Raw genomic sequence first — 18,497 nt, forward strand, 5'->3', positions numbered from 1 at the left:
CGATCGAGCGTTTGCTCTTCTTGTGTGACGTAGAAATGAGTCTTGAAAATAAATGGCAGACCAAAAACTATTTTCAAAAAAAGCATACATTTATTTTCTAAACATAGCTACTAAAATAGGAATGAGCAAATGTATTTACATTCAATACGGATTGTTAAAGCCATATGTACTCGATGACTATACACGCTAATTGCTTTACCAACAGCTGGAGACAGACTAAATTAAGTTCCCTGCAAAATATTGTGGTCTAGGACCCCTTAAATGTTGAGATATTTGAATTTTCATTTTGATCTGGATCGTCCTATTTGTAGATTTGGCAACACATGTAACGTTGATGCAAGGGAGAGAACACCGCGGCTTTGTTGACATCCTCACTTTTTCAGAGGCTAGAACAAGCTGTAATGCATGTATTATGGTCCGCGCATGGTGACGTATCGTCATTATATGGTCTTATGGTGCGTTTGACATCGATTGTGGGCAAACTACACTTTGTAAACACGGGAGTGCGTTAGTATGCCTTTAAGCTCAGTTTTACAAAATTTTATAAAATCATGCTGTCAAAGAGATATTTTAGCACTAATAACTTATTTAAAGCAAAACTCCTGACATTGAATTTGGCAGACGTGAAGAGGTGTTTCAAAGTTAAACAGAAATAGATTATCTAAATCAAGTGGTGGGGGGGGGGGGGTGGGGGGGGGGGGGAGATGGGATAGAGCCACTTGTTAATTGTTTCTTGTTCACAAAAGCACTAATCAAAAAATTGTTCCAGGGGCTTGCAACGTAGTACAATATATTACCTTACTGGGAGAATGCAAGTTTCCAGTACAAAGGACTTAACATTTCTTACATACTGCTTGACTAAAATCTTTACAAACATTGACTATATTCTATACAAGAAACACTTAACAAGGGTAAAAGGAAAAACAGAATCCGTTAGTCGCCTCTTATGACATGCTGGGGAGCATCGGGTAAATTCTTCCCCCTAACCCGCGGGGGGTACAAGACTATCAGCTCATCCCAAGAATTTCTTTATATTCATGTGAACATCCCAAGTGGAAGATAATAGCTAACACACCAACAAAGAACTGCACACTTCTGTAATTAGTTATTACTCCAAAAATGTTGCAAAACAGAATTCGGCTTGGGGTCCAATCATCTTGTTTGTTCGTTCATGGGTTCGTTTTTACCACGCCATTTAGGCAGTCATACGCCGCTTTCGGAGGAAGCATGCTGGGTATTTTCGTGTTTCTATAACCCACCGAACTCCGACATGGATTACAGGATCTTTTTCGTGCGCACTTGGTCTTGTGCTTGCGTGTACACACGGGGGTGTTCGGACACCGAGGAGAGTCTGCACACAAAGTTGACTCTGAGAAATAAATCTCTCGCCGAACGTGGGGACGAACTCATGCTGACAGCGGCCAACTGGATACAAATCCAGCGCGCTACTGACTGAGCTACATCCCCGCCCAGTCCAATCATCTGAAGTTAGTCTCAAAAGAACAGAGAAAATGAAAGGCAACAAAACTAAAAACCAAATTCAAACCAATGCCCATAGAAAGTAGTTACTACACATTTAGCAGGTGTTGAATTATACATCCTATGTGCTAAACATCATTATTTCATTGAATTGAGCATTCAAAGAAGTTAGTTTTAACTGACAACAATTTTGTTGCTTAGCATCATCTGAGAGTTGAAATATTAAGTGTGTTGAAAACTGGAGCTGCAAAGATGAACAGCATAATTATACAGGTACATATGTATATATATATATACATCTCACAATGAAGTGTAAAAATGACAAAACAAGTCAACAAATTGCGCATGCCCACAAAAGTACTGCACACAACGATTTTCATCATCATCCTTGTCAGACATGACATTAATGGGTTTTATGTTTGAACATGTATGTAATATGAGTAGTTAATTAATGATGAAATTATACTATTATTAGTATGCATTAATTGACAGAAGAAGACTCGTCCCGTAAAAAGCATTATTATTGATTCACATGCCTGTTGGACCATGATTATGGGGCCTGTACCGTTACCTGTAGAGCCGAGTCTCCACGCACTCACGTGCAACAGGTGAAAAACCTGAATGTCCATTTTTTGTAAGGTGAGCTGTTAGACTTGTGTCGCCAGTCACCTAAGCTGTTAGCATCACTTGCCAATTGAACATGTAAGCGGCAAGTGGGGAAGATTCTTTGCTCGCATGCTCAGGTAAACTATTTTTCAAGATATGTTTTCGCTAAGGAATATTAGTATGATTATGAATAAGCATTCTTAATATTCGCTGTTATGTTAAGTATTCATTGTACTAGTTCTTAATCTGGATATTCTGAATAGTTGTTGTTTAATGTGTGGATAAATAACTCGGACAAGGATGGGAATTAATATTAGTATTGACAGTAGTTAATTAAGAATTTGTGTGTGTGTGGTTGAATGATGAGTGAATTACTACGTGTACCACATAAATATTTAGAATATTAATTCACTCCCTTATTCCTTAAAGGAGCCTGTCTATCCTGAGCGGATGCTGCCGGAAGACGAGAACTATCTTCGCGAGAGCTTCGTTCAGGAAAGCAGACGCAGGACCCGAAACAGAAGGAGCGGAGGATTCCTGACTATCTTTGATGCGACGCCATTTTCGCGAGAGCTCAGGGAAGCAGACGCAAGGAAACGGAAAAGACTATGAACGGAGGATATCTTCGAGTCTACACTTATGAGCAACTCAACAGACGTCTACGGCTATGGTGGTAATTTTACTCATCTAGTGCCCTGGGTCGTTATGTTGAAGGATGATTGAAGAATTACTGTGAGTGTATGTGTATTTGTATGTTATGTTCTGTGAATCATATAAACAGTTAAGCTATATTTTTTTCTCGTATCGTTTGGAATGAAGTGTGGGAGAAAGACGAACGCGTATGAAAGAAAGAATATTAACTTCTGACTGTCTATAACTATTTTGAGTATTTCATTCCTGACAATCCTGAATTATTTTTTTAAAACAATAACAGATGGCTGTCATGATCATGAAATTATGAAGCAGCTAGAGTATTCATTCTGCCCTCAGTGTCAGAGAATAAGAAAATTAACTGCTAGGGGTCAAAGTACATGTATAACAGTTGTCAACTGTTCTTTTTTGTTTGTTTTTCAAACACAAACAGGTGAAATGAAACGTTTGCTTTCTGTCAGACATGTCTCTTGTTTGGTGCTACAATGTATTGTCAACACCAACAAGCTAGTCTCAGTATATCCACCTTTCATCGATGAAATCCTCTGGTGCTGAAGCACACCTTTCACGGGAAGGGACAGAGGAGTAGTGCTGTATTTTTACAGCAAATTTACATTTGCACCTGAGCATTTACTCCTTTGCTTGGAGCAGTCCGTTTCTGATCCTGAAAATCTGCACTGAGCATCAAATGCGCTGAAGTCTGTAAGAATAATAAATCATACAGGAATGACTATATTTATGCAGCAGTTTTTTGCTGGACCTTGCAAGACTAACATATTCTTGTTCCAGTTCTTAGCCAGCATTTCAAGATCAATTTGCATGACACAATTTTTGTCTTTTTCTTTTTTTCTCTAATGAGCTCCAGAGTTTACACACAATCAATTTGACTACCTGGTCACAAACTTTCTTTCTTTCTTTATTTGGTGTTTAACGTCGTTTTCAACCGTTCAAGGTTATATCGCGACGGGGAAAGGGGGGGGGGGGGGGGGGGGGGGATGGGATAGAGCCACTTGTTAATTGTTTCTTGTACACAAAAGCACTAATCAAAAAATTGCCCCAGGGGCTGTCACAAACATTCCATGATGATCCAACACTCATTCTGAAGTTAATAACACCGGTAGTGGGAGGGAATGTTTCGTCTGACTCGGGCGTCTGCATGTGCAATGCCGATCATTTGATTCCGACGTCTGGACGCACAATACTGTTCATTTGATTCAGATGTCTGGATGCGCAATACTGTTCATTTGACTCAGACGTCTGCACTGCCTTGTGTGCGCCTTGGGAAAGGCAAAGGCTACGAGAAGGAAAACTTCGACAACAAACCCGGGTAGAGTGGACTCGACAGCCCAGCAAGGCAGCTACTCTTGGGGAGGAGGCAACCCTGAGTAAGAACCTCAACCACCGAAGACGGAAGACAGCAGCCAACTTGGCGAGGGGAGAAAATCGGCTGTCTAAGCTTCCACGATAATATAAAACATCGAACGCAGAAGAAGAAGACTCAGACGTCTGCATGTGAGATACTGTTCATTTGATTCCGGCATGTGCATGCCCGATATTGTTCATCAGAAGCTCATCGTGGCAGGTTTTAACTCCGGGCAGGCCGTGAGTTCCTGGGAAACTCTGCGAATAACCGACGTCTACTCGTGATCTTCGTCAGACGATGTGTTGCCAAACATGCTGGCTTTCAGGTAGAACATGTCCACTGCAAAGTGACAAAAGGCAATCGTTAGATCATGGACTCGAACAGCACTTTTTCATAATACCTGAACATCATAAAACAATTTCTTCATGAGATGCCACTCCTTTTTGCAAGTCATTTCTGAACTTCGACACATGCAGATCACATATTTTCTTCTTTGCATTACATTATCATGAAATTATAACAATGCTACCAACCACAGCTGAAGACTTTACAAGGTATTTCATGTGCCAATGAATATATATATATGCAAACAAAACCAGATTATCAAACAAGGTAACAATACTGACAATGATCAGCCACTGTACATTTTGATCCATTGTATCAACATCTCTATTTCCTCTTCACAAAGTTTGAAGAAGTAATTGAAAAAACACAAAAAGGATCCTTGAAAATGAAGGAACCCAGAATAAACATGAAAACACAACTTACTTTTCGGAATCTTTGGGAGATCAAGCTTTCTTGTGAATCCAGCCACTGCAAAAGAAGAAGACAAAAGAAATAAACATGGTGATCTGTTTGATCTAGTTGCTACTGACAATTGAGAAAGCTTCAATCCATAAAATATCATTACAACTAAGACGGGCCAGATAGTGTTAAAATAGAAAAGACCCAGAGAGTCACCATTGCTAAAACTTTAGTATAGTCTACCCAAATTCACCATGCACATGAAGCTTTCTTTTTTTTCCTTTGAAAAAATAAGAAGGAGGTTCATGAATCAAGCTTAATTCAATACTCAAGTCACTTAAACACGGGAAAAGTCAACTGTTAGGCCACATGTGTCTTCTCCAGCTTCTTCGTTCATGGGCTGAAACTCCTATGGTTTTTACGTGTATGACCATTTTCACCTCGCCATTTAGGCAGCCATACATGGCTTTCGGGGGAACACAGAATCCTTTCCGTGTGCACTTGCTCTTGTGCTTGTGTGTACTACTACTATGGGGACTAGCAGATCTTCACATAAGTTGACCTGGGAGATCGGAAAAATCTCCACCCTTAACCCACCAGACGCGGCCAGGATTCGAACCCACAACCTTCCGCTTCAGTGGCCGACGTCCTATCCACTAGGCCATTGCACCCGTGTTAAGGCCACATACTAAAGGTTACTATGTATCAGCAGGCCTGGGAACACCTGTTTTGCACTTGGAGTATTCTCAAGTAAACTTGGTGTATTTTCAGAAAAATGAGCGTACTCCACACAACATTTGAACATCCATGATTAAAACATGCTTCACACGCGTCCGTCACACCGTTAATTACGTTTACCTATACATTGAAAACAAATGCTTTTTTCAATGTTTACTGACAAAAACTGTAATCATGTGTCAAAAACTGGATCAGCTTCGGGATGGGCTTATAAAGAAAAGTAGTCCAGGAATTTTTCTCGTCGTATTGTTTTCCTACTGACCGTACTGATCGTATTCTCAACAATTATGCGTACAAAACACGGCGAAATCGTATGGGTTCCCAGGTCTGTATCAGCAAGCTGCCACTGACCTGAGGAGTTGACCAGGAGAGACTTGTAGACCTGTCGCATGCGTTCCATGTTGATTCGACTGACGTTGGAATGGTCCACCATGGGCATTGGGTAGTCTTTGCCGATGATGCACTTGGCCGCTTTCTGTACAGACTCTGGCGCCGTCCACGGCTCGTAGATGTACTGCGTAGGCATATACTTCAAGACTGGCAGGTAATGCCTGAAAGGAATATAGAGGGGGAAAAATGTCACAAAGTCTGCTACAGTAGAACACCTTTTTGAAATCAAAGTAAAAATCGTGCAAGATTCACCAAAACTGTTCTCCAGAATCAGGTAGACATATAGCAAAGCATTTCCATCTTCTTTTTGAAAACTCACTTCACCCTCTGTCTTATCTTCCCACTTTGTCTCATGTTTTTCTACAACAAAGCTCAGTTTACAGATTCTATCAATGCTGGACACACACTCAGGCCATCAAAAAAGATGACCAGATAAAACACTACAAGCATCTCTCAATCAATCTCAAACAGAAAACAAAACACTTCAAGTTTCCATTATATGTGAACCGCCCCTTCAGGTCACATTCAAAGATCTGTGGATAAAATCTACTGCAAGCATCTAGTCTTCAATTTCAAAAGGAAAACTCAATGCTGACCTGACAAAGTCCCCCGTGGGATCTGCTCTCTTGCCAAAGTTGACGGGACAGTAGCAGTGGAAGAACTGCTGGAAGAAGGCGCTGCAGGACAGCCACATCCACGTTCCAGCGTTCACACTCCAGTCCACGTCCAAAAGAAGTTCATCAAACACCTGGCAACAATCAAAAAGGTAATATAGACCTTACACCCTTGAAAAGAACGCCAAAACAGATGTACAGCTAACATTTAACCAAAACAGATGTACTGCTAACATTTAAACAAAACAGATGTACTGATAACATTTAAACAAAACAGATGTACTGCTAACATTTAAACAAAACAGATGTACTGCTAACATTTAAACAAAACAGATGTACTGATAACATTTAAACAAAACAGATGTACTGATAACATTTAAACAAAACAGATGTACTGCTAACATTTAAACAAAACAGATGTACTGCTAACATTTAAACAAAACAGATGTACTGATAACATTTAAACAAAACAGATCTTTCTTTATTTGGTGTTTAACGTCGTTTTCAACCACAAAGGTTATATCGCGACGGGGGAAGGGGGGAGATGGGATAGAGCCACTTGTCAATTGTTTCTTGTTCACAAAAGCACTAATCAAAAATTTGCTCCAGGGGCTTGCAACGTAGTACAATATATTACCTTACTGGGAGAATGTAAGTTTCCAGTACAAAGGACTTAACATTTCTTACATACTGCTTGACTAAAATCTTTACAAAAATTGACTATATTCTAGACAAGAAACACTTAACAAGGGTAAAAGGAGAAACAGAATCCGTTAGTCGCCTCTTACGACATGCTGGGGAGCATCGGGTAAATTCTTTCTCGTCCCAACCAATATGGGCCTCCCCCTAACCTGCGGGGCGTAAACAAAACAGATGTACTGATAACATTTAAACAAACAAGAGGCGAAGCCTTCAAGGCTCACGTAAGAAATCGACAAACAGTAACACAAACTCAATCACTCCGTCACACATACACACACACACAGTAAGCATAGGTGACACGGTGCAAGAGTGCGAGACACTAGATCTAGATCTGTCTGTCTGTAGCCTACTTACGGGGACACGACTGCCAGATGGCCAGATCGACACTGCGCTTTATACAGCGCTTCCTCGCGCAGACACTGGTAACACGCTGTGCAGATTAACCTGCAGGAAATCTCCTTTGGTATCTTCTTTATCTATTTTTCTGGAGCTACAAAACCGAACAATGTGAAATCGTCTTCTCCGAATCGGCGAACTGCAGCTCGGTGATAACTGTATCTATACCACAATCCTTCACGCGATCTGACCTAACCTTGACCCCTGACCTGGTCTACATACCACACACGACACAAACCAGTCACCTGTTTTTACCCCCCCAAAACCCACCACCACCCGTTTTCTTTGGATACACACTTTAACTACATACGTGCCGACGAAATGTTGATCATTGCTTCAATATTTTGAAGCTGTTGCTTGGATAATAACCAGGTAAAATTAGTATTTCGGTGTTTAGTCAAATATTAAAGTTTCTATCACACACATACACACGCACAGACAGACAAAGTTTAGCATCGCATAGGCTACACTTACGTGAGCCAAAAAGAGGACACAGCAGTTGCCAGGTTAGGTCTTTCTTTATCAATATTTCGGCAGCAACAAACTGCCTTCTTCAGGATGGTACTGATTTTTTATTTTATTTTATTTTATGCAATTTATATTGCGCACATATCTCAACCACGGATTCAAGGCGCAGGGATTTATTCATGCCTTGTGAGATGGAATTTTTTACACAATATATCACGCATTCACATCAGACAGCAAACCTCAAGCCTATCAGGGCGAGCATTCACCTTTCAGTGTCACGGCCTATTATTCCAAGTCACACGGGTATTTCGTGGACATTTTTATCTATGCCTATACAATTTTGCCAGGAAAGACCCTTTTTGTCAATCGTGGGATCTTTAACGTGCACACCCCAATGTAGTGTACACGAAGGGACCTCAGTTTTTCGTCTCATCCGAAAGACTAGCACTTGAACCCACCACCTAGGTTAGGAAAGAGGGGAGAAAATTGCTAACGCCCTGACCCAGGGTCGAACTCGCAACCTCTCGCTTCCGAGGCAAGTGCGTTTACCACTCAGCCACCCAGACACTGATGAAAGTACGGAAACTAGAAAGTCCCCCGTACTGCTAACATTCCAAAATGAAGACTCAAAAACAAAAAATGTTAATGTACGGAACGCTTAGCAAAAACAAAAGACAATACAGAACAGAAGATTGTCGACATGCACCTCTGGGTCTTTAAAGAGAACAGACAACATACACAACGGACAACCAGTAACAAGAAGTTCACAAAACACAACTTAGCTCTTTGAACCCTTACCCGGGAACAGACTACTTCCAATTCAGTAGGGGGGGGCGACTATCCTCAACCCGTCGGGTCCCCAGGTGGCGAATAGGGGAACGGTCCCCAGATATGGGAGCCAGCTGCGAATATAGAATAAGCAGTCCCGGACCAACTAGCGGTGTCTCTACCAGGACGGGGTGGGTTGGCAGATGGCACTGACTACCCTATAAATGCCCTACGTGTCCGATGACGGTTACACCATGCGGGTAAGAGCCGGATTAAAAGCTCTAGCCCCGGGGTGGGACCCCCGGTAAGAAATCCCCCATGTGTTCCCAGGTTAGGTTTTTGAGCCAGGAACTAAGGGCGGGGTAAGCCCGAAAGAAACCTAAGGGCTGAAGTCGGAGGATCTGGGCCAACAGGCGCACCTTAACCAACCACAGATCCACGCAAAAACGCAAAATGAAATGTCAACAGTCCGAAATGCACGCGATGGTGCTCGCCCTGTGAAGTCCCGCCAGGCAGGTGCAGCGCCGGGCTCCAAAAATAGAGAAAAAGAAAAGAAAAGAGACACCCTGCAGTCCGGACTGACGATCTAACGGTGAACGACAAGAAGAAGAAGAAACCTTACAATACAATATAATATAATACAACTTTTATTGTCTGATGGTGAATACAAAGATCAATTTTGTCTTTTGGCTCGTCACTTTAGCCTCAAGAATGTAACAAAGACATTCAACTACTGGTGAATAAGATTGAATCTTCCTTACCTTCATTCCTTCTTCCCAAGAGATCCAGAGGTCTCCACGTGTCAGAAAGCAGGCTACAGCATGTCGCGCCAAATGATGAATCCAGCCATCTTTTTTTAGCTGCACCATTATGGCATCAATCCAGGGAAAACCTGTCTGACCCTGTTGAAATACATTATGAGCAAATGTTAATTTTATTTCCTTTGCCTGTTGCAACACTGTGTGTGTTATCATTAGTTTTAGTCACTGCGCTTGTTGCATTACAAGGTATGTTAACTTAATATTACCTACACCTATTGCCGCATGGTTACAGACAATGAAAGGAACAGTTTTGCGGGCTCACGAGACAATGAAATATTGATCAGAGTAAGAAGTGCAGGGATATGTTGGATCAAATCAGTTGTTTGCCTATGTTGCTGGTGTGTTGTGTTTTGTGTGCGTGCGTGTGTACATGCGTGTGGTGGTGGTGGGGGGGGGGGGGGTTAGGGGGGGATAAGTCGCGAGGAGGCATGATTGTTTCAGTTTTTTTGTTAGCTTGTTTTTGTTCAAGTAACATGACGATTAAACTGTAAAACTCACAGGGTATTAGCAAATAATTCTGCTCCTACTTTCCTCCCTGACTAATTCTTTAACGTAACCTCTGACACACACAAAATGAACCTACGGGGGGGAAAATAAAACATAATACGAGAAAATGCACTAAGCATAAACAAAGTCATGCATACCTCTGCCCATTTGGCCAGTGCTTCTGGATTGTGATCCCATGGGATTTGAACACAGACACTGTTGCCGGACATTTTGTCAAAGCTGGGATTATTGGATGCTGCTGAATAGAAGAATTCTCTCCACAGAAGCTGACCGTGCAAGGCTAACGGTGGTTCCTGGCCTTTCTTCACCTGTACATAAAATTAATCACTTAATAAACAAACAAACAAACAAACAAGACTTTTCTATAATAACAAAATCTAACATTCTAAAGCGGACTGAACACTCTGTCAATCAACTATATTATCCTGGACATAATCAATTGAATTGTGTAACCAAATTAAATCAGCCAACGTGTTAAAGTTTTTAACATGCACTGTGCAGTCAGAGCAGACTTAAATGCACTGTTAAACGCTGAAAGTACTTTTTGTCTGCATACAGGCTGGCTGAATACATAGTAAACAGAAGTTGAGACACTGACTAAGAGAAAAAGAAAGTTAAAAGAACAACAGACATACAGTGGAGTCCAGGTACAACGAATCTCAAGGGAAATACATTTTAGTTCGTTATATCAGTAATTCGCTGTAGAGTTTTCAACCCTAAATGGCCTCAAGTCAAGTTTTCCCAATCACCTTCAAATGATCGTCCCATCGATCTTTCCTTGGAGAGTACAATCTCTGCATGTTTTCAACAGCTTCATGATATAATCCATAGAGAGAGGCAAACAAACAGCGGGAGGTGCATGAAAAGCGTCAGTTTTCACGATAAAACTTTGACTCGCTCATTCACGGGACATAACTGCACTCCGGACTGTCCACAGTGTTGAGCAATTTAGGAGACTTCACTGCCTGAGGAGAGTATTGATTCAAACGAACGCGTGGTTCTATATCGCGTCACTCAGTCACGGATCGGAAAAAACAAAAAAACAGTTCCAGATTTCGAAACCATATTCGTCAGCCATTGTTTTTAGCAAGACAGACCACATGTGCACGAGTTTCGCTGACGTACATCGCAAAATGTCATGACGTCACCACAACTTTCGGTTTTGGTTCGATCTGTTCCGTGCACCTCCCGATGTTAGTTTGTTCAGAGTTCGCTCATCACGCGATGTGCACTTGTGTTTGTGTATTTTTGTCTTTGGAGACAATTATTGACATCAGTTTGTTGTAGCCTTGTGACTTTTAGAGACAAAACGGCTCTGGGGCGATGAAAACGTGTTTGTTAAAAGAGGGGTTCGTTATGCAAATGAGTTCAAAAGGTTTGATGTAGCCGGAAAGTAACAAGTAAGAAATAGAAGGCTGTCTGCCGGGAAATCTATGGCAGTTTGTTAAAAGAGGGATTTCGTTATACCCAGGATCGTTATAGCTGGATTCCACTGTAATTATAGACTTAAGTGCTCCATACAAAGAGCATTATGTGCACATCATTACACTGTATTTTCACACATTTCCTCCGTTCCTGAAGATACCAATAGTCACTTACTTTTTTGTAAAGTTCTGTGAGTTTCCAGTGGAAAAGCCTGGGCGACAGGCAACCAAATCTTAAGTACGGACTGAGACCCGTCTGACTCGGAAACAGGGCCTGTGGACTCATCTTTGGGCGCTCAAAACTTGCAACCCAAGCCTGAAACACAGCAAACAAAAAACATGCTCAGTACATAGTAATAGACAATAAGAAATTACTCTGAATTAATAGATGAACACCGGAAATAACTCTGTCAGATTTGTATGGGATGCGAAAGAGTGAATACTCTTGCTTTTATATAGAGTCAAACAGTCCCATGTGCCACAATAGGCCAGTAAAAACAAGAGTATTCACTCTTTCACAACCCATACAAATCTGACAGAGTTATTTCCAGTGTTCATCTATTAACCCAAACCGCTTCTGCAATATGCATTAAATACGCTCAAAATACGCTCAACAATAAGCTTAACACTAAAGCACACCAGCTTTATTATTCCATTTCCTCTTTGCCTCTGAGCTCAGAAGTCAATTCATACTACCATCTGAACAATGATAACACATAGTAAAACAGAAAACATGTTTATCTCAAAGGAAAACAAGTCGCGTAAGGCAAAAATACAATATTTAGTCAAGTAGCTGTCGAACTCACAGAATGAAACTGAACGCAATGCCATTTTTCAGCAAGACCGTATACTCGTAGCATCGTCAGTCCACCGCTCATGGCAAAGGCAGTGAAATTGACAAGAAGAGCGGGGTAGTAGTTGCGCTAAGAAGGATAGCACGCTTTTCTGTACCTCTCTTTGTTTTAACTTTCTGAGCGTGTTTTTAATCCAAACATATCATATCTATATGTTTTTGGAATCAGGAACCGACAAGGAATAAGATGAAAGTGTTTTTAAATTGATTTCGATAATTTAATTTTGATAATAATTTTTATATATTTAATTTTCAGAGCTTGTTTTTAATCCGAATATAACATATTTATATGTTTTTGGAATCAGCAAATGATGGAGAATAAGATAAACGTAAATTTGGATCGTTTTATAAATTTTTATTTTTTTTTTACAATTTTCAGATTTTTAATGACCAAAGTCATTAATTAATTTTTAAGCCACCAAGCTGAAATGCAATACCGAAGTCCGGGCTTCGTCGAAGATTACTTGACCAAAATTTCAACCAATTTGGTTGAAAAATGAGGGCGTGACAGTGCCGCCTCAACTTTCACGAAAAGCCGGATATGACGTCATCAAAGACATTTATCAAAAAAATGAAAAAAACGTTTGGGGATTTCATACCCAGGAACTCTCATGTCAAATTTCATAAAGATCGGTCCAGTAGTTTAGTCTGAATCGCTCTACACACACACACACACACACGCACGCACATACACCACGACCCTCGTTTCGATTCCCCCTCGATGTTAAAATATTTAGTCAAAACTTGACTAAATATAAAAAGATCAAGCACCTCCAAAGAAAATCCATCCAAAAAGGAAAAGCGTGACAACTTAAAAAAACCAAATACACTGCATAAATCCAGCCTAACAAAAAATACAAACCCATCTTTTCAAACACAGACTGGCCCAAATTAATAGTAATGGCGACCACTGCATTTTCCCCCTTTTCTGTAGGTTTAGAAGTGAAGTTTCAATTCAACAGGATATTTACCTTTCTTTCGAGATGACGGTATATCCTAGCCAGAGCCTCTGTTTCCCCACCACAGAATTTGGTCGGACCAAGAGAGTCGGTATCAAAACCTGCAATAAACACACAAAATATGAGCAATAGTTTCTTTGTTTTCAAAGAGGCAAATGATCAAACAAAATGTAGACATTCTCAGTGCCGTTTCAAATCTAAAAAACATGATTTAAGTAGAAAGTTCTTTACCACATATACAGGCAATGTTTTGTTACATTTAAAATTGCATTATATTTGACATGAGTTAAGGTATTTTAAATGTTTCAGTATCAGCTTGATTTTAAACGCCTCACAGTGATGTGCTTGGCAAACATAAAAGTATTTAATAAAATTTAAAAAGGCGGAATTTCAATTGTCAAAATGTTTGTAAAATGCATGTTGTGACACTTACAATGTTCCCCACCCTTACATGCACAAGTAACACAAATACATACTGGCCAGACTATACTGAAATGGAACACCACATACAAAAAACTTACCCAATTCTTCCAGCGTAGGTACCCCAAACTTCTCATCATGGTCGTCAGAGATTGGGGTACGGGTGTGCTGAACAGAGCTGCTAGTGATGGGATCAAGTGGGGTGGGTGGGGGTGGCAGACCTGACAGAATCGACTGGAAACGTCTGTACGTCAGTGGTGGCTGGTTGTTGTTGGCCTCCAAAATGCTGCAAATTTTAAAGAAAAAAGTCTGTCAGTTTTAAGAGCTTGTCAAAATTTGTTACAAATACAATGATACATACACATATTAATCCATCCGAAGGGGAAGAATCACACACAAAAGTTACGGTACTGAACTGCCTCTTAGTGGTTTTTTCTGTCACAAGACAAGACACAAAAAGTACACACTCATGGTTACAATAACCCAACGTCACTATTTGAAGCTTACACTAGTTACTGCCCTGATATTGTTAGAAGTGTTTGAAAAAAAAAGATGTTGAAGATTATCATAAAGCAGGACACATGGGAGCTAATGCCGGTCACGACATTTTGCTTGGAAGAGATATAATATTTTAAACAATCAACATCAACATATTTTTGTCTGATAAGAACCTATTCATGAGTTTCTCTTTTTACATTTTGTCAAGTTTTGACTAAATGTTTTAACATAGAGGGAGGAATTGAGACGAGGGTCGTGGTGTATGTGTGTGTGTGTGTGTGTGTCTGTGCGTGTGTAGAGCGATTCAGACCAAACTACTGGACCGATCTTTACGAAATTTGACATGAGAGTTCCTGGGAATGATATCCCCGGATGTTTTTTTCGATAAATACTTTTGATGACGTCATATCCGTCTTTTTGTAAAAGTTGAGGCGGAACTGTCACACCCTCATTTTTCAATCAAATTAATTGAAATTTTTGTAAAGCAATCTTCGACGAAGGCCGGACTTTGGTATTGCATTTCAGCTTGGTGGTTTAAAAATTAATTATTGACTTTGGTCATTACAAATCTGAAAATTGTAATTAATTTTTTTTTATATAAAACGATCCAAATTTACGTTCATCTTATTCTTCTTAATTTTCTGATTCCAAAAACATATAAATATGTTATATGTGGATTATAAACAAGCTCTGAAAATAAAAAATATAAAAATTATGATTAAAATCAAATTTCCGATATCGATTTAAAAACAATTTCATCTTATTCCTTGTCGGTTCCTGATTCCAAAAACATATAGATATGATATGTTTGGATTAAAAACACGCTCAGAAAGTTAAAACAAAGAGAGGTACAGAAAAGCGTGCTATGCAGCACAGCAAAAGCACTACCGCGCTAAACAGGCTCGTCAGTTTCACTGCGTTTTGCACGAGCGGCGGACAACGGTCATTGTGAAAAAATGCAGTGCGTTCAGTTTCATTCTGTGAGTTCCAGAGCTTGACTAAGTGTAGTAATTTCGCCTTACGCGACTTGTTTCTATCATACTCTTGGCTGATTTTTAAAAACAAAATTTCATTTTTAATCACTTTAATCAGCTGTGTTGAAGGATTGTTTTCACTGTTAAAGAAAGCTTTGCATTGTTATGACTCACTCTTTAAGATCGTAGAGAGTGTGAGAGGACCTGATGACCACATCCACGCCAAGTTCTGCCGCCAGTGCACAGATGGCATGGTCTCGCTCTTTCCCATAAGGCTCGGGGTCCTCTTCAAAGGACAACTGCGTAATGTTCCATTCCTGTAATTAGATAATGTATCATGTGTTAAAGCTGCATTCCCCCAAGAGCTGTGTTTGCACAATGGCTCATCATAATACATGTTTGCACAATCAGTAAATCAGAATCAGCAAAATTGACATTTTAACAACAACAATCCAGTGACAATGATACTTGAGCACAAGAATTGTATTTAATCATTTTAAAACTGACAAGCTGTTTCACAGCTAAATCAACTTTAGTAAAAATAAAAAAAAATTCATTAAAAACCAGTTTTAGTTTGTAGACTTCCCCCTTCTTGTTCATTCCACCCCCCCCCCCCCCCCCCCCTTCCCATAAACAAAGCTAGTCAGACATTTACCTTGAATATTCTGGAGAAGACATCTGCTGCCTGCCCCCTGATGACAAACAGTCGACTGTTGATTTTGCGTAGGCTGCTATCCAAATCCTCAAGACTCTCAAGCAAAAATCTGAAAACAGGAAGCACATTTATCAATTTACTGAGAACGACAGATTTGTACCAAATACCATCATAAATATAATTAACAGCTTTTTTTATGGATTAATAACCTGACTGACACACACATATATATATATTAAGAGTATCATTTTAATCCTAATTTTGTTGGGCGTTGATTTCTTGATTTTTTTTTCTGTCAGAAAGTTGACGAAGTTGTACTTGTACCAGGCACACAGAAGTAAAAAAAACTGGAGGTCATGCAGTGGCCAAATCCATGCACAAAAATAGAGCAATCTGTGTCGTGATTCATCAGGAAGACCTATTGTCTCCCATCTCATTATCAAACAGAGCTTAATTTCTTGTAAATGTAACTAATGACAGGCACATTCATTGATTCAAATATACATGTACCTCAAATATTTTGTGTACTTTATTCGAGAAAAAAAACAAGGCACCATCAGCACTTTCAAGAAACTTTCAGTCTTGACACTGTCACTGTCAGGGCTGGACATTTTTGCAACAATGCAGGCGTATTTAGCAACAAACTGTGAAAGCTGACATACTATTCTATTTTCTAACAGTAACAACTTAAACAGGCTTTGGGCAAGTGACAAGCTACAATGGATCCCACCTTTTAAGACCCCAGAGTTTAGACTCCTTCCCTTTTGTTTTCTCAGTAAATATACCCCCGTTTTATAGACAGTACGGTACCTCAATCCTTTTTTAAGACCCTGTTTTCCACGCATACTTTGTGACTTCATATGTACCCCCCTCCCTTCTGAAGTACTGATGAATTGACCTTTGGTACTTTACACTCATGGGGTCTAATTAGCTCAGAAAAAAAAGGTATTTTATTTTAGAGAGTTACGTAACCACTCGCTGCACGTTTTTGAAGTAATCTATTTTGGGGTAAAGCCCATGGATTGCAGTTTGTACAACGAATTTTCTTCACTTGCACAAAAATATGCTTTTCTCTCTCAATAAGTCAGTTAATAAGTGAACCGCTTTCGTGGGTTAGTCAGTGTGGAGTGTATGCCTGATCAACAAGACCCCTTAAAAAAAATGGTCCTAGTAGAAAAATCATATCGTTATACCACCAATGTCAATGCCACTTACGTCATCGGCTATAACGCCCTCGGCGACGTAATCAATAATGCAAACACAGAATGGCCACTTTCAGCAATCATTTTTCACTTTTTTTACCCTGCAACTATTCTTCTTCGACTCTCAAACCCATATCAATTTGATTTGATTTAAAAGTGCGGAAGAAAAAAAAGTGTGCTGTAAAACGTGGTTCTGCCTTCGTAGACCTCTCCGACATCGAATCGTATACGGTAAAGCACACATATAGGCGGTGGCTACACAAACCCCTCGTTATTGACACTTTACGGAACATTTGAAGCGTTCAACTGCACGACAGCAAATATGAACACTGCAATCGACACACAAATTCAATGTGCACAACATACCTCCATTTGTTTATGCCAACTTGCGATGAGCCTGCAAACCAAGGATCCAAGATGTAAACACAGCGGTAGCTCGACGAATCTTTGATGGCTTCGAGTAGTGCTGGGTTGTCGTGAAGTCTGAGTCCTTTACGAAACCAGTGTATTGCGTTCTTTTTGGCCATAACCTTGTTCCCAGTCCCTTTAAGTTGCGATTTTCCTTTCATACTGTGCAACTAGCATTTACAACTGGCGTTTAGTATCAAGAACACTCCAAACCTATAGAACAATAACAACCTATGATTTCAAGCACGTCCGATACAACGTGACTTGACTCGGAGAAATCTATTCTTAGAAAGTCAATGATTGGTCGAATAAATACCATGTGACTTTCCCTCCTCACGTGTACTCCAGAATGCCCCTCCATGGTTTAGCTCTTTTTTTTCAGCCTGGTTTGGTGACGGTGTGGCTCCGCATGCTTTTTCTGAGACCGCAGGCGGGCAGACGTATTAATTTTGTTTGTTTATGGCGTCATTTCAGTCTCTTTACACTTTTACCGCAAAGTACCAGTCTCGTCAGCGCCCAGCAGTTTGGGTCAAATAGGTTATTGTGACTATGCTTAGGCATATATTATATATTTCTCTCACGCTTTCCTTCTTCGGCCTTTTTTGTTTGCCAGCCGACCACGAAGGGCCATATCAGGGCGGTGCTGCTTTGACATTTAACGTGCGCCACACACAAGACAGAAATCGCAGCACAGTCTTCATGTCTCACCCACTGAGTCATATTATTCTGACACCGGACTGACCAACCACTGAGTCCTAGCACTAACCCCATAATGCCGGACGCCAGGCGGAGCAGCCACTATAGCCGGATTGCCAATTTTAAAGTCTTAGGTATGACCCGGCCGGGGTTCGAACCCA

The 18,497-nt window shown here is 40.4% G+C and overlaps 1 protein-coding gene across 1 annotated transcript; it reads right to left on the reverse strand.

Moving 5' to 3' along the window:
- Window positions 1-678: 678 nt before the first annotated feature.
- Window positions 679-17,898, reverse strand: LOC138962341 (cryptochrome-1-like). The gene is made up of 12 exons (XM_070334118.1): window positions 17,599-17,898; window positions 16,031-16,139; window positions 15,550-15,692; window positions 14,005-14,189; window positions 13,496-13,584; window positions 11,847-11,987; window positions 10,385-10,555; window positions 9,681-9,821; window positions 6,568-6,719; window positions 5,933-6,132; window positions 4,868-4,912; window positions 679-4,438 (listed from the first exon to the last, which is right to left on the reverse strand). The coding sequence occupies exons 1-12, from the start codon at window positions 17,799-17,801 to the stop codon at window positions 4,374-4,376; spliced, it is 1,644 nt and encodes a 547-aa protein (XP_070190219.1). The 5' UTR covers window positions 17,802-17,898; the 3' UTR covers window positions 679-4,373.
- Between the last annotated feature and the right edge of the window lie 599 nt (window positions 17,899-18,497).

Source organism: Littorina saxatilis, linkage group LG3, assembly GCF_037325665.1.
Source record: "Littorina saxatilis isolate snail1 linkage group LG3, US_GU_Lsax_2.0, whole genome shotgun sequence".
Lineage (NCBI taxonomy): Eukaryota > Metazoa > Mollusca > Gastropoda > Littorinimorpha > Littorinidae > Littorina > Littorina saxatilis.